Genomic DNA, 26386 nt, shown 5'->3' with positions numbered 1-26386 from the left:
TGTTTTTTAAGTGGCCCCGCTTGATTGATGAAGTTGGTTATATGGCCCACCGACGAAAAATGTTGCACACCCCTGTATTAGAGTAACATATTCTAAATGGCTAAACATTCCTTAATGATGGACTGTGTCCATTGTCAGGAGTGGCTACACACAAAGCATTGTTTTATAATGGTAGACTTATCACAAGCAGCTGTTGGCAGAAATGGAGATGAGATACCAAAATGAATAAAGCTAAAAGAAATTACAATGAAGAGTGCAGTCTAATCTAGAGCTGGATTATTAGTAGATAGCACCAAACATGCTTCTAATTTCTACAATACTTTGTATAATCAAATATGACAAACAAACATAACTGTAATTGAGCTATGTCATATCCCCTGTTTAATGTAAAGGAAGTAGTTTTGAATGTGGCAGTTTTTGTTGTTGTTAAGCAGAAAGCTACACACTATCTGTCTGAACAGCATCCACCTAAGGTGTCTAAACTTAATTTTTCCCATCATAAGACATTAGATTTACTGTTTAGCCAGTAGGATCTTCAATGATGTTCTATAATTACTACACTGCTAGCAGGTGAAAGAAATTCAATGCCCATTATGATATTAAGGCAAGCCAATCATTCCTGCATACAAATGGTTCAAAAGTTTAGCTGCAATTCTCCCAGAGACAGCACTATATCTGAATGTGTGCTACTTGGAGTTCCAGTGACTGCTGATGTCTCAAGAGCTTAACACTTCTTTATTGAAATGGATATTGCAAGGCTGAACAGTCAGTACAATTAAAAAATTGTAATACTATGTAATTATTACAAAGCAGGTTAGACAACATTTCTATTGTACCTTTTAGATTATTGCAAAAACTTTAAACTCCCATATTTGTGTCATAAGTTTAAGTTTCAAGAAAAGCGTTTATTCTAAATATATTATTGTTGTTTGATTAGATGCATGAACTTCAATAATTATCATCTCTACAAGATTTTTTATTAAAAATATAAAACATTACAGACAGAATCACTTCCACTTTACCCAGACACTAGAAAACAAAGAATAAGTTGAAATATTAAAGTTATAAATGTAATAACTGAAAGTAAGCTCATCAAAATCCTTTAAAAATATTCATATAGGTAATATTATATACACTCTAAACAATAAGAGTTGAGAAGAAATAAAAGAAAAAGGCAATAATAGAAACTATATTAATGACTGGTTGTTCTGTTGTCAATTGAAAACTTTTACACTGCTGCTGGTGACATCTTTGTGTCTGTGTATTAAGCACGATTTGTAAAACCAAATATTGATATAACAACTTTATCATCACATATTTAAGAAGTAGATTTCAAACATGCAGAAGGGTGAATGATAAATACAATGAATAAAGTTTGAAAAAATTATCTACACTTACAATTATATGAGATAAATTTATGAGGAAACAAGTAACCTCTGAGAGACCATTCTTAACTTAAAGATGAAAACCAAACTTCAGTGCATTCACATACTGTTATAGCTTTTTAACCTAATATCACTTGAAACAATGAAATCTGCAAAACCTAATTCTTCCAATAAAATTGCTGTTTCAGTTGTTATATTGCTGATGTCATCAACAAGACTTTTCTGTAAACAAAACTTTCTCTCAGATTGTGGTGGTTTAATCTCTTCATTGAGGTAGAGTAAAGAATCTGTTTTCCTTCCTCCAGGGGTGGAAGATTGAGAGGTAGTTGCTCCAGCCTTTCCACTGCTTGTTTTAGAAAGTTCTTTGTTTAAATGTGCCATTTGCTTCTCTGAAACAGCTAAAGTACCTTGAACCTCATGAAATATTTGCTTTTCCAATTCTTTCAGTTTCAGGATTGTTGCTTTCAAAATCTCAGCTTCAGGTTTCCGATTTCTACTCAGAAAGTACCTCAAACCTCTGGAAATACAACAGACAATCTTAGAAGTTCCATATGTACCACGCATCTGACAGAGAATTAATAGGTCATTGAGTATTTCTAGAATTTAGCTGTATTTACATTTCACATGATCTTAAGAAACTAATACATATCTTCAAATCATAAAATATACATACATCTAAAACTTGCTTCAGGTCAGTATGACCAAAACCATAAAACAAGGGTTAATAATTATGGGATACCTTGCATGTTGATTTTACAAAACAGTACTTAGAAATGTTACTTCATTTAAAATCCAAGTGATAAAACTTGATGCCATTTGTCTCATTTACCCTATGTTCTACCACTATCCTACACATGACTAGAAAGAAAAGGAATCACAAGCCCTCAAATAACTTTCATTATATCTCCAAAGAATGTCTAATGACCATGGGGTGAATGGCTAAACTAATTACTAATGTTGGCAGACTTGCATAGAAATCTGTGTTAGTTCTAAATGTAGCATTTCTAACACATTCTCAAGGCTAAGAACTCATTCTTTCACAATCCTTTACTTCAAACATTTTACAAAGTAAGCTGTCCTTTGCAAACACAAAAGTCTCATAGACAAACTTTCAACTGATGTAACATCATGCACTTTTACAGCAACAACCACAGAAGCAAAAGATTGTTTACTGTATGGACAGTTGTAATATCAGTGGAAAGTAACATTTTCCTTATCTGAGAATGTATTTCAAAGTGTTTTAACCTTGTACTGGTGTTTTGAAGGTTTCTGCACATACCACAAGCCTTGATGATGCTCCCACCCTTATGCACATTATTATCTAAGATACCAACCTATAAAATAATCATTGTTTGATTCTAGTTCACCATGCCAAGAGGGTGACATATCCCCCATAATCACTACCATTTGAACAAAAGCTGATTCTTGACAAGAAAACTAAATGCACTGGAAGTGGGGAGGAAAGGTGGGACATTGTGCAAGGAGAGAAATAACTATCTTTCAGCACAATAGTTACAATCCCACACTGAGAATATGGTGGAAGGAACAATCTACATAAATAAATTACTAAATGGACTATATTGAGCACTAGGTATAAGCCTAGTTGGGCATCACTTGATTGGAAATTACATATGTCTCAAGCAAGGAATACTTCTTGCACAACAGAACTTTTGGATGGTGCAAAAAAGTGAAAGGAATTCAAGATTTCTGTACCAGCCATTACCTCAAGTGGATACCTAAGCTCCAGCTTTAAATTAGACTATTTCATAATGGAAAAATACTTGGTTATTCTGGTAAGTTTCTCTCACAAGTGAACAGAGAAATTTTATTGATTTGCATTCCAAGGAGAACACAAAACCCACCAAGAATGGGTTGGAGCATAATGTAGTGAGTTTGTCTGTCTTACCCTTCCTGATAATCTGCTACCATCGATCATTGTGAACTTAATCTTCATCAAATATTCTGTGCACCTTTATAACTCACGTGAACAACATGAAATTGTCATTTTATGTTCTTGGTATGAATTATGTAATAATTTTCTATGATACTCTTCTTGATATGCATATAAGGCCAGGTTCAAAACTTTTTTTAGCAATTATGATTAAAGCTTTTCAGTATCTATATTTTTATGATGTTGGCTATTTGCATCAAAGACATCTGTAAAGGAAACAATGCAACTTACACATCAAATACTACCATCAAGGAATTTCTGGAATGTTTGAGTGAAGTTATTGAAATGGACATATGAAATGAACTAAAATCAAGTGACAGCTTCACACTAATGTTTGATGAAACAACAAACTGTTCTGTTACTGAACAACTGGTTATTCATGCAAAATTCACCACAAATGACTGATATTTATATTTCTGAAAATACTGCTTGTTTTGTCCAGAGTGTGTGTATCTCATGTTAAAAAATCATGTAGATAATATCAGATACTAACAATGATGTTGAACCTGAGGCTGGTGTTGATGTGGATGTCCCACGTGAAAGATCAGTGAATTAGATGAGCAGGTAATTACCCTAAATGCCAGCATCAGCAAAGAAGTAACAAACTACACTGAAAAAAATGGACTAGAGAATGAAAAAGTGCATAGAATCTGTACAGATGGGGCAGCAGTCATGAAAGGAAAAATAAATGGAGCAGTAATGAAAATAATGGAGAGCCAAGTTCAAAAACAAAAGGCCAAATCCAATAGAAGTGGGATAAGAGTAATTAATCATCACTGGGCAAAACATAAACTTGGTGGCATCCCATGCAGGTAACAAAGTTGTCATTCACAATTTCAAGGGATTGTCAGGACAGATGTATGCTTTCTACCTCAGCAATACAAACATTGCATGAACACTGGAAAGAAACAACGTGACCAATCCTGCTGAAACAAGGAGGCTAGCTCTTAGACAATGGACAATTAAGTTAAAAAATAACCTGATCATTGTCCTCATCAGCCTTAAGCATAAAAGTGAGAAGTAGTCACATGAAGGCAACTGGTTTGTTCCATCTCATAACAAAAGTTGAATTTATATTCACACTTTATTTTCTCTGCAATGTTTACCAACCATCAAACAGGCTAAGTAAGACATTTGAAAACTCAGATCTTTACCACAGAATTTCTTTGGCAGCTACATCAGCTTCTTTAAAAGAGAAGAAAGACTTAGACCTGACAACAGCAATAACTAAGACTGATCAATCAAAACTCAATGGAATCCAGGTGAAGCACAAGAATTGTTTCCAAGGTGATATTGAACAATTCACCAAGAAAACAACAGTGTTATTCATTGACAAATTGGTAGAAAACTCAGATAAAATATTTGGTGACTCATGTACCATGGCTGCATTTGTTCCATGAGTCACCAATTGGTTTAATCTTTCAAAACAGTGCAAGACCTGTGGAAGTACTTCAGCCTTCCTTGTGTGAGTTAGTTGAATACTTTGCTCCTGTCTCCCACAGGAGCAAACCCCTGAAGAATTAAAAGACATTTTGCACAACATTAAGGCAACATCAAATGACCATGTGAACCAAAGGGGATATTAAATAAACTAACTGCAAAAACAAGCACATAAAATAACATGTTCCCTCAACTCTAGCTAAAATATATAACCTCTCCACACTGCAGGTGGTGGGGTAAGTTTTCAACACATGCAGTTAAGTAAAAATGATATTAGAAACAGAATGGGGAAGGACAGACTTAACTGTTTCATGCACATCACACAATAGAATCATTCCCCTATGCAAAAGCTGAGAACCTCTAGACAGAAAAGAAAGATACAAAGTGAAGTTGGTGAAAAAGTGAGATATTTTGTGTTCACTTCATTATTATGTACCCATTAAAATTATAAATGTGAAAATAACTTTTTTTTTTACTGGATGAGAGATATGATTGAGAGTAGCCACAGGCACATGCATCAGTGAGCACAGACTGGTTTTTACCACCCACCACTCAAATCATCATAGCTACAACCATGATGTTTTGGAGAGGTTGACAGAGCACCAATATGTGAAAGAAACAAGAGTAGAGTGCATGTCTATGAATATGTTTACATGATCTGCTTTAAGCTTTCTGCTAGTTTTTCATATTATGTGTGCCATTTTATGACATACAAAGGAAACCATCAATTTGATATTCATGAAAGTCAGAGCTGTGTTTTATACTTTTAACATAAAAAAAGCTGTTTAAGAAGTTGCCCATTTTTGTCATAATTTATGCTTATATTTACAAACAAATCCTTCATAACACTTTACACACACACACACACAACCCAAATAGTGAACATTAATTTATGAAAGCCAAGCAACTGAGTTAAGAAACTATACTCTTTCTATAAATCCAAGTACCATTTAATATACCATAGACATCTGGTTTACTGGATAAAATACAGGCAAGATGACCACAGTATCTTCTTATCCCATACATAACTACATGAATATATGTGTCAAAGGACACCAGGTATTTTTAAACTGATATCAACCTCATAACAAGCCATGCACACTTGAACACATCACTTTTACTATCTCACTTGGGCCCCTTGCATGAACTCCATACCATTTTGAAATGAGGAACCCAGTTCAATATTGAATGAAACTTTTATAATTTCTTAATAATTTTTATTTTATTTTGAATTCAGAATAACTAACAGAGCCAAGTGTCACTATCTAAAGTATCCAGGATCCCATTTGCTGTAGATGATTTGCTGGCTAATTTGTCAAGCAGCAAATACAGAATAGAAAAATGACATTGTTACCTACAAGTTTTGCAGAATGGATTACAAACATACCACACACTAAGTTACTTATTAAGAAGGCCAGTATAGCCACAGCTAGAGTAACTAAATCTGTATTACACTGTTGTTAAACATGTAGCTTTGTTAAAAGCCAGGTAGAATGCCTTTCAAATGGGCATGTGTTAGTAAATTGAATACGGGGGTAGATATAAAAATTTGTAAACGTTAGATGATAAAATTATGACTTATGATTTAATCTAAAAACAAAACAAATAACAATGCTGCAACCTGCAATAACACTAGAAATAATCTGATCTCACATGCTGATTTTTGACTAAAAAAGAATTCACTGTAGGCAAGGGTCCTATTTAGTTCTACCCAAATGGTTATGTATTAAACTTCTCAACCATTACAGAAATATTTATTTAATACTGCAATGAACATACAGTTTTTAACTGTATGACGAAACTTGACAAAAACTTTCTAAGAAAATGCTTTTCATAACAATAATAAAATGGTCTTTTTTTTTTCCTGCATGTAAACTTTAAGAATGCATGATCTGTGACTTCTTTATTTAAAATGTTTCCGAGGGACATGCCCTCAGACCTTAGGGAGATTTCATGCCTTTAACAATTGCTACTGCTACTAAACTGAAGGGGAAAAAATTGCCTACCTACCTATACATACCTCAGAGGAATAATTAAACATCAAACAATATTTTAAACTAAGCCTAGGACCTAGGAATTGGACACCTGGCCTAATACTGATCCTGAGACTAAACTTTCATACGATACCATCAAATATTTTGCACCTTGGAAGTGCAACAAGATGAAACTTTTGAGCATTTGGCTCCTAGACCATCCTACTGGTACGAAGAAAGTAAGTCTTGAAAGAAAGGTGATACTGGAACATGTAAGGACCTGAGGAATGACACAGAAGTTCCAGTCTAGGAGAGGAACTAGATGAGGAGGACTACTAATAAAAAAAGGTAGAAGAGGTCTGTAAGAACTGATATAAGAAAAGTAGAAGGGCTAGGGAAGAGACAGAAGGGTATTGACAAAATCATCCTGTAATGGACACATATAAATGGATCAAAAATTCCTAAAAAGTCAGGAAAAAAAACAAAAAACTATTGGTCCAATTCTAGCTGAAAGCATTTACAAGCTGCAGTGTGAGATTGGTGACCATAAAGAGGAAGCTTAATCATCAGAGGAAACAGAATAGTATTACTGAGAAAACTCTCAAATCCACTGAAACACAGAGAATGGAGAGACCATTCTATGGGAATGATCAGGTTAAAGCAAAACAGTTAATATACAATGATGTTTAAAGCTCCTAAGAAATGACAGGCAGATAACTGAATGTGGTGGTTGTGGGCCCAATAAAGAAAGTCTACAGCCGAAAAGCAGAAGTCCCAAGATCGAGTGCCTCCCTGTTAGTTGATGTAAAACACAACAATGGCGTTGCCTGAATGGATTACCAAAAGGCAACAGCAAGCTTGATGAGAAACTAACAGTTCAAAGAAGCTTACACGTAGATTTCCATCCTAAAAACATAACAAGGAAGGGGTGTAAAGATACAGAACCTACCCTACTAATAAAGAGAATTAACAGTAAAGAGATGCACAAGAGGTGCAATAGGAGAGATAACTAGTGTCATGTGGAATGACTGAGCTGTTACAATAACAAAAGATCACAAGATGGATGAAACGATACAACTAGGAGCCTGGAAATGTCCATTGATCTTCAGGTTTCTATTGAAGAGGATGCACATGGACACATCTGAGAGAAATAAGGAACTCAAGCAAAGTAAGATAGAATCTCTTGTACTGAAAGAGGAGACATAACTAGAAGCTCCATGGCTTACAAATGTAAAAATGACTAACCTCACCCTGCAAACAACTTGAAAAAAATTCCCAAGTGAATCAGATAATGAGCAGGGGTGAAGACAAGACTTGGAGAACTTGACCACCCAACTCAGATGAAAAATTTTGTAAAGCAGGAAGACACAGCAAGAAGAACAATTACGTTAAGTTGAAAATTTTTGGAACCCAAAGAAAGATACAGGTGTACAAAGAGGGAAAGATGAGCTTTCAAAGGACCAGAACCAAGTGGTGGCTCAAAAAGCAAAATACCTCCATGATTCACATAAGTGAGAAGCCAAAGAACAGAAAGAGGGTAACATAATGATATTCTGAATGACAATAAACCTGTTAAGACCTTCTAGATCAAGAAAACTGGGAATCTAAAGTAATCAGAAAGGACTGCTAACAAACAGCTCAAGTTTCCAAAAGCATATAGGAAATCTTCCAAAGACCTGGTAATGAAAAAAGGGTGCTAAATGGAGGTCTCTGAAATAAGACTCAAAAAGGCTGAAACCTGAAAGAAAGGCATACTGACTAAAGCAAATCCCAGAAATTAAAATAACAAGTGGGACACATTTGAAAAAAAAACTGATGGCAGGGTAGAAAACAAGTGTGTTGTTTTCAACAATATAGCTCACAGGGCCATGATATAAAGCAACAAAAAGAATGTGAAGTGAAAAGTATTGCAAAGGAATTAGATAAAGGGATGGAGAAAAATGTCTCCACTCTGAAAGAAAAGACTTAATGATGGAAACTCATGTTAAAAAATATATATCCAATAACCAGCAAAATCTGAAGAAAGGAAAAAAAACAAAAGTCAAATATCAGCAATACCCAAGCAGTTCTTGGCTAGTACTTTTAGCAGACATGAATTTGCAGACCAGATAATTGTAAATTTAAAATTAACATCCAAACTCTCTAACTTTTCATAAAGTTTTCAAATAACATTTAGGTCATCTACCAATACACGCACTATGAGATTAAATCTCAGGTTCTTAGAACATGGCTGGAAATGTTTTAGAATATTAAGGCTACACCATGATGTTAAAAAAAATGGTGCCCTGTCAGTGACTAGTATTCCCATGGTTACTTTTTCAAATACATACCACAGCACCTATTTGTTTGCTTTTTTTATGGAATTGTAGTATTCCTAAAATGAAACCACCACTAAGTCCTGTGCTATTTTTGGAGGAAACCAAATTAAAAAAACAAGAAAGTAAACATTTCAACAATCTGGCTGCATAGAAATACAAAATAAAAAATTCCCCGAATATGCATGCTAATGTTACTACTAAACATGTTGATTTCTGTCTTATCTTCTTACATAAGCCTAGTCATTATCATGGACTTGGCATTGTATTCATAACTTAGCACAGCACTAAATAGGCAATACAATTTCATAGTTCTTGTTTTCTTTTCAGTGAATTCTGTTAGCTATACCTGTTCAGTGCTGCCCTCTACATGCAAACCTTTTCTTTGTGCATACCACAGGCTTTCCAATCTCCCCCATTGAAATTGGAAGATTCCAACATGTCTGTCATACAAATTATCATGTATTACTAATTAACCAATAGTAGTATGACACACACATTACTCTCTCTATACTACAATACCAAACTCTCACTTCAAAGGAGGAACCAGTGCAATGAAATAATAGAAACACCTCCAGTAGCATCTGAAGGATACCACTGATCATGAGCAAAAAAGATTCAGAGAACAGATTGGGGGCACTACACCACTTCTGAGCCAGGTGTACTCTAAGCTCTTGTGAATAATTTGGGAAATACAACTGCAGAAACAGCAAGGTACAGAATGATTAGGGCACACAAGATCCACATCAATACCTGAGAACTACATAAGCATTGAGACCCTACAGCAATCAAGGACTGGCCATCCAGTATTGAGAGGAGTTAGTTGGAAAACTAACATCCAACAAATATAACTGAAAAGGAAGAAAGGTTAGTTGGTTGGTTGATTTAGTGTTTTATGGCACAAAGCAGCTAGGCTATCTGTGCTAAACGTCTGGTAAAAAGGTAAAAGTAAATTTAGTAAAATTAAGGTAATTAGGGAATTAAGGAAATTAAGGTAAAACAAAACAAACTTAAAAAAAAACAAAACATAAATAGCATAAAATCAATATTTACATCTAGCCTACAACATCAAGAGAAAAACTACAGTAATTCAAGTTGTAAAGAACTTTCTGTAGCGTGACTATAATAATCATAACTCACCAGGAAGACTAACAGGTAAGTTCAAAAACCACAGTCAGTCACCTACATTCACCTTTCCAGTCCTAGTTTAGAGTTACTTAATGTTATGGCCAGTTTCTAATTCCAAACTGAATTAGGTGAACTGTGATTTTTTAAAAGGGGGCCACATTAAAAAAGTGTAATGTATAAATTAAAAAATTTAAATGTCATTAAAAAGATTAATGGCCTTTAAAAAACCAAAAACATTACCAAGGTGGACAATGTCACCATCACTAACAACAATGTCTAACATTATGGACAAACCTTGGGACAGAACATGCTTAAAATGGTGCCATCCTTGTGAATCATAACAATGACAAGAAAGTAAAATGTGGCTTATTGTGATCTGCGTGTTACACAAACTACACACTGGTGCATCAGTTCCAGATAAAAGAAAACGATGAGTTAAAAAACTGTGACCAATGCATAGTCTAGTTAGAACGACTTTCTCTTTCCGATTCTTACGGAAGCAAGACAGCCAAAGTCCAATATAGGGTTTTATTTGGAAAAGCTTGTTTTCGCGTTGCTCACTCCAAGTCGACTGCCAGCTGGCATGGAGCCGAGCCTTGAATACAGGACCATAGTCCATGTATAGGACAGGCATAGCGGTGATAGTGCCAGAGCAGATAGACTTAGCTGCAGTGTCGGCGAGCTCGTTCCCACAAATACCAACATGGCCCAGTATCCAGAAAAACTGGTTAGAAGTAGATGTTAAAGAGAAATGGGCCAGTCAGTTTTGAATATTGGCAAGAACAAGATGTGAACCAACATGAAGCAATTCCAGGGCCAGTAGAGAACTAAGCAAGTAAGTATAAATTGTGCAGTGTGAGTACTGCTTAGCTTCTATGTGATCCAGGGCAAGAGAAATGGCATACAGTTCAGCAGTGAACACAGAAGCTGTAGAGGGGATTCTGCGTGCAACCACTGAACCACAACACACTATGGCAGAGCCCACACAGTCACCTGATTTCGAACCATCTGTATAAATAGGAATGGAAGGATGGTTCAAAAGATGTTCAGCAAATAGCAGACAGTATTTCCAATTAGGAGTGTCAACTTTTCTCAGATGACTTAAAGATAGGTCACAATTTGGGACTGTAAGAAGCCATGGTGGGATGGGCTGACCATTGGATACAGCAATGCTATCCAAGGACAGACCCAATTCATCCAACAGTGCCTAGATATGAAGGCCAAAAGGAGCAATGGTAGACCATCTGGTCTGAAAAAGCATGGCCCATCAAGGAAGGAAAACACAACCCCAGGTGGAATGCTTTGAAGCATATAGTAAAGACAGTTACAAGCGATGAAGGTGCAAAGAAAGTTCATGAGACTCTACGTATAAGCTCTGAACCGGGGAGGTGCAGAAAGCCCCAGTGCAGAGCCAAAGTCCTTGATGATGAATAGGGTTCAGCATCTTTAAGGCTGATGGTCTGGCAGAGCCATAGACCAGTGACCCATAGTCGAGTTTCGATTGAATAAGAGCACAATATATCTTTAGCACAAAACGTCAATCCACTCCCCACTCCATAGCTGCTTGATGTGTTGTATAAAGATTAGCTTACAGTCAAAAATAAGCCCCAAGAACTTAGTCTCAGAGACCACAGGCAGCACATTGTCACCGATATGGAGTTTAGAATCAGAGTGAATACCCAATTGGTAGCAAAAGTGCATGCAAACAGTTTTAGAAAGAGAGAAGGTAAAGCCGTTTGCTGTGGTCCATTTCAGTAAACAATTGAGGGCAGTCTGTAGCTGCTGCTCAATATACTTCATGTTTGACGACTGACACGAGTTGTAAAAGTCATTGAAATAAAGCCCGTTTGCAACAGTGAGAGGGAGATGTTCAGTGATGGCATTAATTTTTATGCTGAAAAGTGTGACACTCAGAACACAGCCCTGAGGGACTCCAAGTTCCTGTACAAAAGAACGAGAAAGTGTCAAACCCACACGAACTCGAAATCTCCTGTCCATTAAAAATTTTTTAATAAAAATTTGCAAATGGCCATGCAACCCATATATACGGAGGTCTTGCAATATGCCATACCTCCATGTTGTATCATAAGCCTTCTCAATGCCAAAGAATATTGATACCAGATGTTGTTGTTTGAGAAAGGCTTCACTGACTGATGTTTCAAGTTGAATCAGATGGTCCATGGTGGAGCGCTGTTGTCAGAACCCACACTGGGTGGGCGAGAGTAAGTTATTTGATTCAAGGAACCAAAAAGGATGAGCATGAACCATCCTCTCTAAGGTCTTACAGAGACAGCTCGTCAAAGCAATTGGACAGTAGTTTGAAAGAATCTTGGGATCCTTCCAAGGTTTGGAAAAGACAGGATAATAGCCTGGTGCCAGGCATCAGGAAAAACATTCTCCTGCCAGATCCAGTTAAAAACAACCAGAAGGATAGCAAGAGAAGCAGGAGATAGATGGCGCAAAATCTCATAGTGTATATCATCAGGTCCAACCGATGTACTGCCAGACCGATGAAGGGCCAGTTTGAGTTCCACCAGTGTAAAGGGACGATTATAGCCATAGAGACAATCAGTTCAAAAGGAAAGAGTTGATTGCTCTGCCCAAGTCTTGATGGCTAAGAAGAAAGAAGAAGAAGCAGAAGTGCTAGATACCTTGCAAAAGCTTTCACCTAGAGTATTGGCAATGCTCTGGGTATCAGCCACTTCCTGGCCATCAGAGAGAAAGATCGAGAGAAGGAAGCAATCAGTGTTTTGATGTCATCCAGATTAAAACATAAACCTCGACAGTTCCATTGTATTAAGATAGCCATTTTTATTTATGTATAAGTAAATTGGATGAAGAACCCTTCTGTTTATGATCACATCCTTTTTCTTTACTGTCTTTATTCAAGGGAGGTTTATCAACCTCCATGGATCCTGCCCAGGGTCATTTGGTCAGGTCTTTGCTGTTGGAAGAGGATTCCAGTGACTGAGGATGTGAACGAATGATCGTTTTGCATCTTGGGGAGGAAGAAGATGTATCCGAGGAAATGCCTGTACCCAGAACCAAAGGAAGTGGATCTTGGGATTTGTTGGAATGTATGGAAAGGACAGAGATGGGTGTTACAGTTGATTCATCAAATTTTTTAACCATGGAGGTCAAAAGACTTTTCATTTGTTTTGAGAACGATTCTTTTGAAGACACAGAGAGATCCGTCTGCACTCCCACAACAGCTGTGGAACAAAGTGCAGCAGCATACATCCAAGATGAGGTGGTGGACAGCAATTTTTGAGCCTCAGGTTAGGTAATGTTATTAATCGCTTTCAAATGCTGCACCTCTTTTTCTTCTAACCATTTAGGGCAAGAACAAAAATAGGACAGGAGAGAGCCATTGCAACTGATGCAATGAGGATCCATTTCACACTCACAGGCATCATGGTCTTGGCCACTGCAACGAGCACCATTCAAGAAACCACAACATGACTTCTTTGAGTGACCAAACCGTTGACACTGGAAACATCAGAGAGAGTTTGGAATGTATGACCGTACTCTGAAATTAAGATAACCTGATGGTGGCAGGCAGACGTGGTGACGTAAATGTCAGAATGAGGACATTGTTCGGCACCATAATACCATATCTGCGAGTGGAGAAACGCCTCACTGCAGAAACTCCTTAGGTGGAGAAATCAGCGTGAATCTCCGACTCTAGGATGTTCTTCAAATCCTTCTCAACAATAACTCCTCGTGATGAATTCAAAGTATCATGAGGTGTAACCTCAATAGGTATATCCCCAATTGCCTCTGAATGCAACAGGAGTTCACTGTGTTGAGATGTGGATGTTTCCACCAATATGTCACCAGATCGAAGCTTTTTTGCTGACTTTGGAGAGCCAGCAAGTCCCTCTAGTCCCTTCTGAATGAAAAAGGGAGACATTTGCCCTAAAGGTTTGTCTGAAAGTGAGAGCAATATAAGAAAATGAGGTATAACAGGTGGTATGGATGGTGAGTATTGCTGCTCAGAATCTTCAAGACATGGTCATTTACCTATAGACTGTTTTTTCACTATTTTATTGAGATTTTTAATTGGAGTGTCCATAATAAAAAAAGAGAAATTTCGGTGCCCACTAACCCCACCCACCATGGAGCCCTACAAGGGGATGCACTATAATGTCAATCAAGGACACTGCAACAATGCCAGGGTTTTGTGAGCACTATACCCAAACACCAGCATCAGATATCATGTCCACAACACCTGTTGAGAACATCCAATACTGGTACTGGGTTGACCATAGCCCAAGTGGACCAGCCAATTGTCCGAAGGGGGCCACCCCAAGGCTGTCTGTCTACAGGAATTCAAAGTGGTGTGTTAGGGTTGGACCCCTCAACCACTAGGATCCTCTCCTCCCTTTAGAGGTTACCATGCATGGCAAACAGGTGGATGGATGTTTAGATCCCAGAGGAGGTAAACTGAAAGAACAGAACCTTTCCTTGGAGGTCCTCTCACCATGTACAGGAATCCAAACCGAGGGGAAAGGGAGAAAGATCTTGAAAGAAAGAGGAAGAGGGAAGCATGGGAATAAATAACCAGAAACAGGAACCCCTGAAGAAAACTGTGCAGGCAATATAACAACAAAGATCACACACCAGGCTCAAATACACTGGAATTATGTCAAACATAGAGGTCGCAAAAATGAGGCCATATCAAGGACCCAAAGATAAGGTGCCGACAGAATGTGTCCATGAAAATAAAGCATTAAGACCCAAAAGGATAAAGAAACCATGTTTGTAGGGCCAGAGTTGAAGATGACAAGCAGGCCAATGTGAAAATTAGGTGGGAGAGGATGTTCATAAAAACCTTTTTGGAATGATAAGCCCCTGATACAATATGGCCCAAGGATGGTACCACAATAAAATCTGCATGGTAAAAAAAAAAAGGTATGAATGCAGAGAACCTGTAAGGTGTACAGGAAATTTGGAACATGCTCTCAAACAGGCAAAAATGAACTCAACAATAGTGATACTAATGCCATTACATGTTATGAACTCAAATATCAGGGAACAGAGGAAACCAATTATGGTTGATATGTAGAACAATGGAAAAAGGAAAGACATGGGTCATAACATTTAGGATCAATAAACAAAACATCACAAATGAGAAGTGAAGGTTCAGTAGTGGCATGCATCTAAACATGTCAGGCTCCTACTGGTTAATATACATGATGACTTGCATGAGAAATGCATTAGAATCTTCCAATTCCAACAGGAGGAAGGGAGTGGGAAAGGCATGTGGCATGGATAATGGAAAATATTTGCATACAGAGGGGAGCACTGAATGATAATAATAAATTGATAGGAGGGAAGTACTGTATCAGAATTTAAATATTTTCTATACCTTTCATATACACACTGAATTTTAACAAGGAGTGAAAATTTTGATTTTTTTTATATTTTAGCACTTTTTAGAACCTATGTAACTTTATCACAGACAATGGGATACACATCTCAAAATTACAGATTTGACTAAACAAAAAATCAAATAAAAAATAATCTGAATCAAAATTATGACTGAAAATTAAAGAAAGAATAACAATATTACAAGTGAAACAAATTTACTACATAAAGCATAAGAAATTCACAAATCCCTATGGAAAAGACAACTTTCAAACAAATCAGTGCAGATTTTAAAAACAATCCTTTGTACAAACACTGATACTCATAGAAATTACTGCACATAAATGATTGTCACACTTTTATTGGTTGAGGTTAGTCTAATGATTACAAGACATTGCTGCAACACACATCACACCATGTCAGAATAAAATATTTGTTTATGTCATGCAGTCAGCAGAAAATATCTTTACAGCAGTGATGGGAGATTGTTTGTTTGTTTGTTTTGGAATTTCGCACAAAGCTACTCGAGGGCTATCTGTGCTAGCCGTCCCTAATTTAGCAGTGTAAGACTAGAGGGAAGGCAGCTAGTCATCACCACCCACCGCCAACTCTTGGGCTACTCTTTTACCAACGAATAGTGGGATTGACCGTCACATTATACACCCCCACGGCTGGGAGGGCGAGCATGTTTAGCGGGACGCGGACGCGAACCCGGTGATGGGAGATAAGAGCTCTCTATTGCTCAGAAAAGTGAGTATACATTTTTGAAGAAAACATTCTTCGTTAGATAGAATTCTACCATTGGTAGAAGAAAGAGATTACCTGGGAAGCAGAAATCTACTATCAATGAAAAGAAGAGATTTTCTATTGTGAAAAAATATGAAACATCAGTGATAAGAAAATTATTTATTATGTAAAAGTCAACAATATTTGTCATGAAAACATTCTTTATCACAATGAAACCTAAAATCTTTGTAAAAAATATATCCTTTATGAGATAAAATCCCCCAATACCAATACAAACAATTAACCAGATGTATTCCTGTGATGCATAAATAAACAGCATGAAAAACATTATCCCGATGTAGTTCTGTAACATACACAGCACCATACAAATCAATAATCTGATGCAGTCGTGTGATATACACAATAGATACTAGACAAACTATTATCTTGACATAGCCCTACGATATCTATAGATACCATACAAACCATTTACCTGATAGAGCACGGGTTCCCAACCGGTGGGTTGCGACCCCCCAGGGGGTCGCACAGCCTTGGCAGGGGAGTCGCGTAGCCTTGTTAGAAGTAGCTTGGGATAACATTAATTTTATTTCATCAATTACATTTTCAAGTGATAGAGCCATGTGATATACACAGATACCAGTTAAAACATTAACATAATGTAGTCCAATGATATTTACTGACACCAAAGAATTATCCTGATGCAGTCATATAATGTACACAAACCGACAAACCATTAATTTCATGTAGTTCTAAAATATACATAGATAACTAACCATTATCTTAATGCAGTCATTTGAAACACATATGAACCAGACACACTGTTAACATAATGCAATCCTGTGAAAGACACCAGATTGCAGAGCAAACTTAAATGTTTTGCATCTCTAAGGATTATTATGTTGTTTTGCTTCTTTTGAGACATTTTAAAAGACTTACTACATATAAAACAAAACTCTGATTTTAAATTTCTTGTATATTCCATAGAATGTGAAGCTGAGCTCAAGTTTAAATAGCAAAAAGATGGTCCAGTGACAAAGACTCACATTTTCAGGATTGTTTCAGCTTGAGGTAGAAAAGTCTTGCTGACTGACAGATTTATTGTTTTAAACTATGGGCAGCTTTTACCTGCTCTCATTTCTCTGGTCTCAGTGATGATGTATTACAAGTGGCAAGCAATGATCTGATTCAAACAGTTATAATAAAATTTTCCAAACTGAAACTTGTATCATTAATTAATTAAAGGAAAATACATCTACAGGGTTGGCATCTTAAGTTTTAATAATAAAAGGTATGAAATCTGTAAAGTGAAAAAAAAATCATATAATCAATGATGAAGGAAAAAAACAAAAACAATCAACATACTGTAAGAGTCCTCGATACTTAGAAACAGCAAACATCAGTCCATATCCGTATTCATACCCATTATTAAAACCATCTTGCAATGTTGTCTTCTGGCCTTCTTCAATTCCATCTCTAAATCCATCCTGTAGATAGAAAGTAACATCACAGGTAAAGGAACAATATAGAGTTACATACAGTGGAAAAACTTTATATCAGCAAGCAATTAATATGGTACATAAGCTGTAAAATTATATTTACTCAATTTTAATAAATGTAGTTTTTCAAAAGGTCCTAACATAAATGTAAAGTTATAAAAAGCTGGAACTGTCAAATATAAATAATACAAAACAAATGAAAACTATTAATAATTAAGAGAATAAGGCTCTCATTTTCAGTCAGATTTAAAATTTAATAGGCTAAATATGAAACTTGGCCTAATACTTGTGCTGTTATCACACTTGCCAATATATATGATGGTCCCATGTATGAGACGACCCTGGAATTTTTTTAGCAAATTCAGTGTACTTCTTTGAAATTCATTGTATAGTATAACCTCTACTGTCAAGCAAGTCTAAGATGTTACATTTGTAAAGAAATTCTTAGAACCCATTTTTAAACTGAGTTATCCTACACTCTATAGAGTAATCAATACAATAACAAGTGTAGCTTTATATGCTTTTTAAATGCTACAGACAGTTCGATGTGACATAAATTAAGTTATAAATATATAATAAACAACTTTACAAAGTTTTAATCAATGTTGAACTCCTTTCCTATTACAAAAAATACTAAACCTTAATATACAGTGATCTACTATAAAAACATGTTTATAAAATTAGTGTACATTACAAAACACTTTTTTATACAACATCAACAATACTTTAATATGGTAGATGAAATCAATACATTTCAAATAAAAAATGTTCTTATTAATTACAACTAATGTGTGAGATAACTTTTACTTATGAGGAATCAAGACAAATTATGCAACTACAAAAATGTTATTGTGTGTGTTTTGTTATAGCAAAGCCACTTTGAGCTATCTGCTGAGTCCACCAAGGAAGTACAAACCCTTGATTTTTAGCATTGTAAATCCATAGACTTACCGCTGTACTGGGAGGGACCAAATATTATTGCAATATAGTAAATGGTACAATGTCAACACACTTACTCAAAAAAATAACTTTTTCTTAACTCTTTTGCAATGAGCTTGGTATTATGTACACAAGTTTGTATACACATTTGTACATGTTAAGTATTTATAATATACCTTTTAATGCAATACATTTATCTTCACAAAATTTGGTAAACTTTTAGTAAAGATTGCAAGTTTTTGTAAACAATAAATCAGATTTTTTAATGCAGTATTTTTACTAAATATTTATTTGAGAAAATATTGAGACTGTTTTATTAATAGTTTGAGTGCAAAGTGATTTCATGCTATGATTAAAAAACTATTATTTGACCAAAAAAATCTCATATATTATTTGTGTAATCTCTAAAACCTCCTACGTACATTTCAAACATTTGTTTTCAGTAATACTTTATATTTTGTCAGTTATTTTCTGTACCCTAACTATGTGACTTCATAACCATCATAAAAAAAATAAAATAAATAAAAATTATGCATTTCTTCACTATAGAATGGCTACAGATTATAACATAAAAATATAAATGTCTACTCTAAGTAGCTTAAATCTCATAACATTATATGTTTATTATTATCTTGACCTTCCAGTCATGCCTGCCTAATATTACACAACTTGTACTGACATGGTACACGTGCACTCATGTTACCATATCCAATAACATAAAACTGACCTTTAGTCCTTACAAAGTGACCCTGTCTTGGCTGTGTTTTAGTATACTAATATTTTATAATATATAGTCACATTTCAACTGAATTCTGTTGCTGCTGGACATAGGTTGCTAAGCATTTTCAAATTTAGCATGTGCAAGATATGAAACAAAATATTTCTTTAGATTTATATATATATATACAGTTGAATAACCAAAAAATCATAAGTTACACATTGATACCATAGAATTCCACTACAGATTATCAAGTGTGACATCTAAGATGCATTTAAATTTAAAAGAAATATTAAACTTGGAGTAGACTAAAAAAAAACCTATCTCCTTGGAATCTTTGTTCAAAAAAATGTGGTAATCTTTTAACAGTTTAAAATGGCTGAGAATATCATGATGGGGAGATTCTAAGCTGTCTCAGTTGGTGAGTCACATGTCATATATTAAAGTAAGTGTATATAAGGGACTGTTTTCAAAAATAGAAAGAGGTGAACAGGGCCATTGTATTAGATTCAGTACACAAGCCATATCTCAGTAAAATAGAAATATATGAGGTTTTTATTTTATATCCTACCTTGTCAGTATTAGCAACTCAAAGAAATTTATACTTAGATGTCTTCTTTTAATATTTACTTTCAAGTAAGAAATTAACTCATGTATAATATTAATGTTTTAATTATACCAAATGCATTCACATAAATTTGTAAAATATTATTTCAATAAAATTGTAAATACAAGTCAACAATCACAATGCCATAGCCTTTAACCCTTGACCCATCACAAAAGGATTAAATATGCTATTACCCTGAAAGATCTAATTGGAATTCTATCTTCGAACCTGTGTATAAGATGAAGATTGAAATCAGGCATTGTTTTAAAAGTAAAACATATTGTCTTATACACGGAAAAATATGATAGTTTGAATTATTAGGACAATGTATATAAAATATGTTTCACTAAAACAGAAGTTGCTAGCATCAGTGTTCTAAGGTAGTAAGTTAAAAGCTGATATTTGATAGACATAGGAAAATTTTAAAGTAAATTATTTTACTTCAAAAACCAAAAACAAATAACTGGGAGAATCAAACCTAATAGGATTTAAAAAAAACACAAAAGAGTATTTTATTGATAAATGCTATATCTTTAAACATTTAAACTGACAGATAAGTGTGAAGATTTCCAAAATTACTAAAAAGAACTAGAAAGCTGATGAAGGAAAAAAGTAAAAATACCTAAAAGGGCTTATAAAAGGCACCTGACAAATAATGTTAAAGCTAACAACAATAATAGTTTTAAAGATATGCAAAATGTTAAAAGTGTGAATTAAAAGATGATCATGACATCAGATGGCTATATTTAAAGAATATTATGGTGGTAAGGTTTTTTTATTTTCTGAAACATTTAAATTGTGTAAACTTTTATTTGTATAGAAGAATATATTAACAATATTTTTAATAGAAAGCATTCAATGAAAATATCATAGATGACACAAATCATGTAGATACAGATATCAGTACCTTGGTGTTAGATAAAAAATATTATTATTTAAGTCATCAACTGATACACACTGCTGGCCAAAATCTTAAAGCTAATGAACATAAAGAAAAAATATGCATTTTGCATTGTTAGACTCAACCACATATTTGAGTAGAGCTTCAAAAGATGACAATAAGAAAAGGGAAAATAAAAATAAAAAACTTTTTTAGCATTTCATAAGGAAAATGTGAACACTATGAAATTAGCCTAAATACTAGCTGGTCAAAAGTTTAAAACCATACTGAAACAAAGCATTAAACGGTAAACACGTAACAAAATTTAGTCATTTGTGTTCAAGCATTAGCGTTATGACATCTCCTGTGTTACATTGGGTAAAAATATGGCAAAGGGTAAAAAGTTGACAGAGTTTGAATGTGGCAGAATTGTCAAGCTACAAAAGTAAAGTCTTTCTCTCAATGTGCCATCGATGGTAAGATTGGGTGTAGTAAAACTGCCGTTGCATATTTCTTAAAAGACCCTGAGGGATACGAAATGAAAATTTCAAGTGGTTGGCCGAAGAAAATTTCACCGGTGTTGAGCAGGAGGATTCGACAGGTTGTCTGGTAAGACACCAGCCAATCATCAAACCAGATTAAGGCCCTTATGGATGCAGAATGTAGCTCAAGAACAAAAAGACAGCATCTATGAGAAAAAGGCTTCAAAAACCGTAAACGTCTTCAAAGGTAACGCCTCCTTTCACACCACAAAACAGCTCGGTTAAACTTTGCTGAGAAGCACTAAACATGGGATGTAGAAAAGTAGAGGAATGGTTTGTTCTCTGATGAGAAAAAAATTAACCTTGATAGTCCAGATGGCTTCCCACGTTACTGGCACGATAAGGATATCCCACCGGAGATATTTTCTATGTGACACAGTGGTGGAGGTTCCAATATGATCTGGGGTGCTTTCGCCTTCCATGGAACAATGGAGCTTCAGGTTATACAGGGGCATCAAACAGCAGCTGGCTTCACTGGCATGTTTGATAGAGCATTCTTCTTGACTGAAGGTCCTCGCTTGTGTGGAAATGACTGGATCTTTCAGCAGGACAACGCTGCAACCCACAATGCCTGCAGGACAAAGGGCTTTTTCATGGCAAATAGTGTGATTCTTTTGGACCATCCAGCGTGTTCGCCCAAACTGAACCCCATTGAAAATGTTTGGGGGTGGATGGCAAGGGAAGTTTATAGAAATGGATGTCAATTCAAAACAGTGCATGATCTTCTTGAAGCCATCTTCACCACTTGGAATAACATTCCAGCCAGCCTTATGCAAACACATATATCGATCATGCCAAAGCAAATGTTTGCAGTTATTCGCAACGATGACCGTGCAACTCACTACTGAGACCTCTTGTTGGGCATTTCCTACCCTGTTTAGGACTTCTTTTTGGTATGGTTTTTAAACTTTTGACCAGCTAGTATTTAGACTAATTTCAGAGTGTTCATATTTTCCCTATTAAGTGCTAAAAATGTTTTTTATTTTTATTTTCCCTTTTCTTATTGTCATCTTTCAAAGCTCTACTCAAATAAGTGGTTGAGTCTAACAATGCAAAATGAATATTTCTTCTTTACGTTCATTGACCTTAAGATTTTGGTCAGCAGTGTATATTGGAAACAATTCAGGATGACTGAATTTTGGCATTGTGATAAATAACCACTCAGTTCAGCTAAGCAGTGGCTTGTTGTTTTAGTAAAACAGTTAGAATTTCAGAATCTATATACAGACATATAGATTACAGTCAAAACAAAGATAATTATATGTTGTTAAAATTACTACATACAACTTGGAATAATGTGTATAGTTTTGGTCTCTTTGTCTGAAAAATATTAACCTACTAGAAAAGGTTGAAATCTCTCAGATAGTTTTCTCTTGAAAAAAAGAAGAGTTGGGAAGGGTATAATCGAAGTGTTTATGATTTTAAATGGAATTTATAACCTTCATGCATTAACTTTCTTTATACTTAACAGTGAAAATAGCAGGATTAGGTGACACATATAAAACTGTAGCAGAGGAGTCATCTTCACCTAAGACAATTTTATTTTTCTAACAGGGTGGTTGTTTTTTGTTTTTTTTAACAGGTTGCCTTTGGATTTTGTGGAAGCAGATACTTTAAGTGAGTTTAAGAGAACACTTATTAAGTATATGAATGATAAGAACTGGCTTTAAGATTTTTTTAAATAATAGATTTACTTTAGTTTACAGAATGGGACAGCTGAGATGGACCAATTAATTTGATGTCTCTTGAGAAAAGATGGGTAAGAAATGATCTTATTAAGTTTGTAAGACTATCTGAGGGAGCAACAAAACGTAGTCCTCCGATTTATTCTTAAAATTATATGACAAGAAGATATAACATTTAAAGAAAAAAGGGGCCTCTTGTTTCACCAAAACTATTCCAGACACCGAATTAAACTAATTAGAAAAACAAAGATGAGTATCAACACTCAATTCCCTTAATATTAACAGAAAAAAATGGTGGTTTCAAATAAAAGATGTAATTGGCTGAAAAAGATTATAAGGGAAAAAATTAGACATAAATTTAATAGCTTTCAAATGACTGCTGTGATTTTAAAGACTAAAAGAATTGTTGAAGTTCATGAGAGTTATTCAAATAAAGTATTTGGTAAATGAAAAGGGGATATGAAAAAGAGCTTGGCTGAAACTGTAAAAATTAACTAGATGGATTTTTTAAAATGCATTAAAAGTAAAAAAGACAAGATGTTATGATGCGAATAAGTCCTCTAAGTAATGAATAATAGAAGGCTCATATTATTATGACTATTAAAAACTGATTATTATGAAATGAGTGATTAATATCTTCTACCTTTTCTTCAGTTTTTACTACTGAAGATTTAAGTAATATTCTTCATTCTGAATTACAGTAAATTATGCTTATGGTGATGAGGATTAACTGATTGAGCTAAGTTTGGATGAACAGCAATTGAGATAATGTTGCCTGCATAGTTCAGAAATTCCAAGTTGAGCTAGAGAAGCCAATCATTGAAAGCACTGTCTGAAGCATAAAAGCAGCAATCTTGAGGCAACAAAAAGCTAATCTAGAGAAGATCACGTGCCTACTGAAGGAATCAAGTAGCCCAACTCTACTCCTTAAAGAGAAGTATAACATATTGGTAAGAAATTAGATAAGGAAGATCTGGCTCAATAGCAGAGTGATCAACCGACAAGTCATCAGAGGTGACTGAAAATATTTTACTCAGTCATGTTGCTTCCACAGTTTAAAGGGATGCTTCAAATTTCTGAGACTTGGTCAGTGTCACTACTTACTCACCTTGAATATTTGAAGCATAACTGAAAGAAAGGCATTAAAAAAAATTCCCTGAAGATTTTCCTATGATCCCAGCAGAGTTTGTCAAGTAAGTTACAGGCAGTATCATTTATCACTGATAAAGGCTTTCTATCACTCACAGAAACACACATGCAAAAAAAATATCAAAGTTAATTGTACACAAATAATAAGTAATTTAAAGTAATAACATGTAACAGTGTGAAAAGACTAACTTCAATAATGCATTCCAAGTCAGTAAGACCATCAATGTTTCTACTAATTTGCAATTCACTATTCTATTCACTATACCCATAATTTCATCTTTTTTGTTTGTTGACCACCTGAATTGTGGGGGTTACATAATAAATAACATTATAATTGAACAAACCAATATAAATATACAAAAATCCTGTCACAGCAGGAAGATCATTATTTTACAATATGCAAGAACTCTTAATTAAATATTACATATTCTTACTTAAGCAATATCACACAGTTTTATATTTTTCCACTTAATATATATGTATCATTCCTTATTACAAAGCTGATTTTTTTAATGTATCAAGCGGGTCTTCAAACTTTTCTTGGGGGGAATTATTAACTACTAATCACCATTTGAGAAAAACAGGCGGTGAAGGCAAGAGCTGCAAAGTGTGGGTGCTTGGCTGGACATGAATATTTTGCAATGAGACATGAGAGATTGAAAGCCTAAGAAAATCCCATAGGCAGCTCAATATAGTTAGTCTGCAGGCATGCTCCCCAGAAAATTAATATAATAATATAATTTACACACATACAATTGCTACACATGTCTAATATTAATAACTGAAAGCACCTCCAGTTCTGACAACTCTACACTATTCCTATTACAATTCCAGTGCTACTAATACATTTACTGTTTTAGCATAGCACACTATTGTAACAGAAAGAATAAAGATTACTAACAGTATCAACAAGTTACTAAAGTAATGTTAAAAGTAGCAGTATTTGACCTAACGGTACTAAATCACCACTTAAATTCTAAGTTACAAGTAAAGAAAAATTAGGTTCACAAAGTCCTGAACAAGGTGTAAAAAGAGAAATTAAGTACAAATATATTTTCTTCAGTTTCTCTTCTCCCATCAATTACTCCAACATTTCAAATATGATTCTTACTTTTATTCTAGAATTTTTTATCTTTAGCCACGTATTTTCTGCAAGATCATCTTCTCGATCTTCGTGAAAAACGTCTTTACTCCCTACTAACGCCATTTGCAATTCAGTTTGTTATTAAACATAAGCGTCGCGGCGGGAACAGTTTCTCAATCAATAAAGGGCAAAAATTTCATGCTTTTGGAGATGGTATGATATTTTCAGGTAAAATCGATTTCTGTTCAAGTATTCGTTTTGTTTGTTTGAAATTAAGCACAAAGCTACACAATGAGTTATCTGTGTTCTTCCCACCATGGGTATCGAAAGCCGGATTCAAGCTGTGTGAGTCCGTAGACATATCTCTATGCCACTGGGGATTTAAAGTATTAAAGAAGCAAACTCGCAAATTATACAAATAAAAATAGTTATGAAGAAATAAGGGCGATGTTCTGTATTAAATAACTAAAATATGAAATAACAACTCTAGAAAAATGTGAATAAATGAACACAGTCTTTAGTTTAATAAAATTATATAGAAAACATATTATGCATACTCACGCAGATAAAATATCAGTCACTTATACTAATCTTTCTTTCTCAATCAGGATTAATCTCCATCGAACTAAAATACGATGGTTTGGAATAAGTTTTCATTTAATGATCTCCTAGGAGAACTGTCTAAAGAAAATGCACCGAAATTTAACGGGTAAACTCATTTTCCTTGTCTAGTCTACAGCATCTTGTAATATTTGTTCTTTCTCATCATTTATCGGCTATTACATCTAATAAACGTCAGTCTGACCAGCATAGAATTTTACTGTGCTAATTTATTAACCTAGATCCTGTATATTATAAATATATCGGTTTGGGCAGAATATATATTACCCGCTATGATGAAGGAAGCAACTAGAATAAGTTAATCTTAACGACTTTCTGAACTACTTCCTGGTGCCATTACAGATGGAAACAAAATA

General features: G+C 34.9%; 1 protein-coding gene across 1 annotated transcript; it reads right to left on the bottom strand.

Moving 5' to 3' along the window:
- Positions 1 to 958: 958 nt before the first annotated feature.
- Positions 959 to 25780, bottom strand: LOC143248963 (uncharacterized). Its single transcript, XM_076498015.1, has 3 exons — positions 25437 to 25780; positions 17672 to 17793; positions 959 to 1902 (listed from the first exon to the last, which is right to left on the bottom strand). The coding sequence occupies exons 1-3, from the start codon at positions 25530 to 25532 to the stop codon at positions 1485 to 1487; spliced, it is 636 nt and encodes a 211-aa protein (XP_076354130.1). The 5' UTR covers positions 25533 to 25780; the 3' UTR covers positions 959 to 1484.
- Between the last annotated feature and the right edge of the window lie 606 nt (positions 25781 to 26386).

This window comes from Tachypleus tridentatus, chromosome 4 (assembly GCF_004210375.1).
Source record: "Tachypleus tridentatus isolate NWPU-2018 chromosome 4, ASM421037v1, whole genome shotgun sequence".
Lineage (NCBI taxonomy): Eukaryota > Metazoa > Arthropoda > Merostomata > Xiphosura > Limulidae > Tachypleus > Tachypleus tridentatus.
Note: the sequence above shows the minus strand (reverse complement) of the source record. Positions and strands in the feature narration are given on the sequence as shown.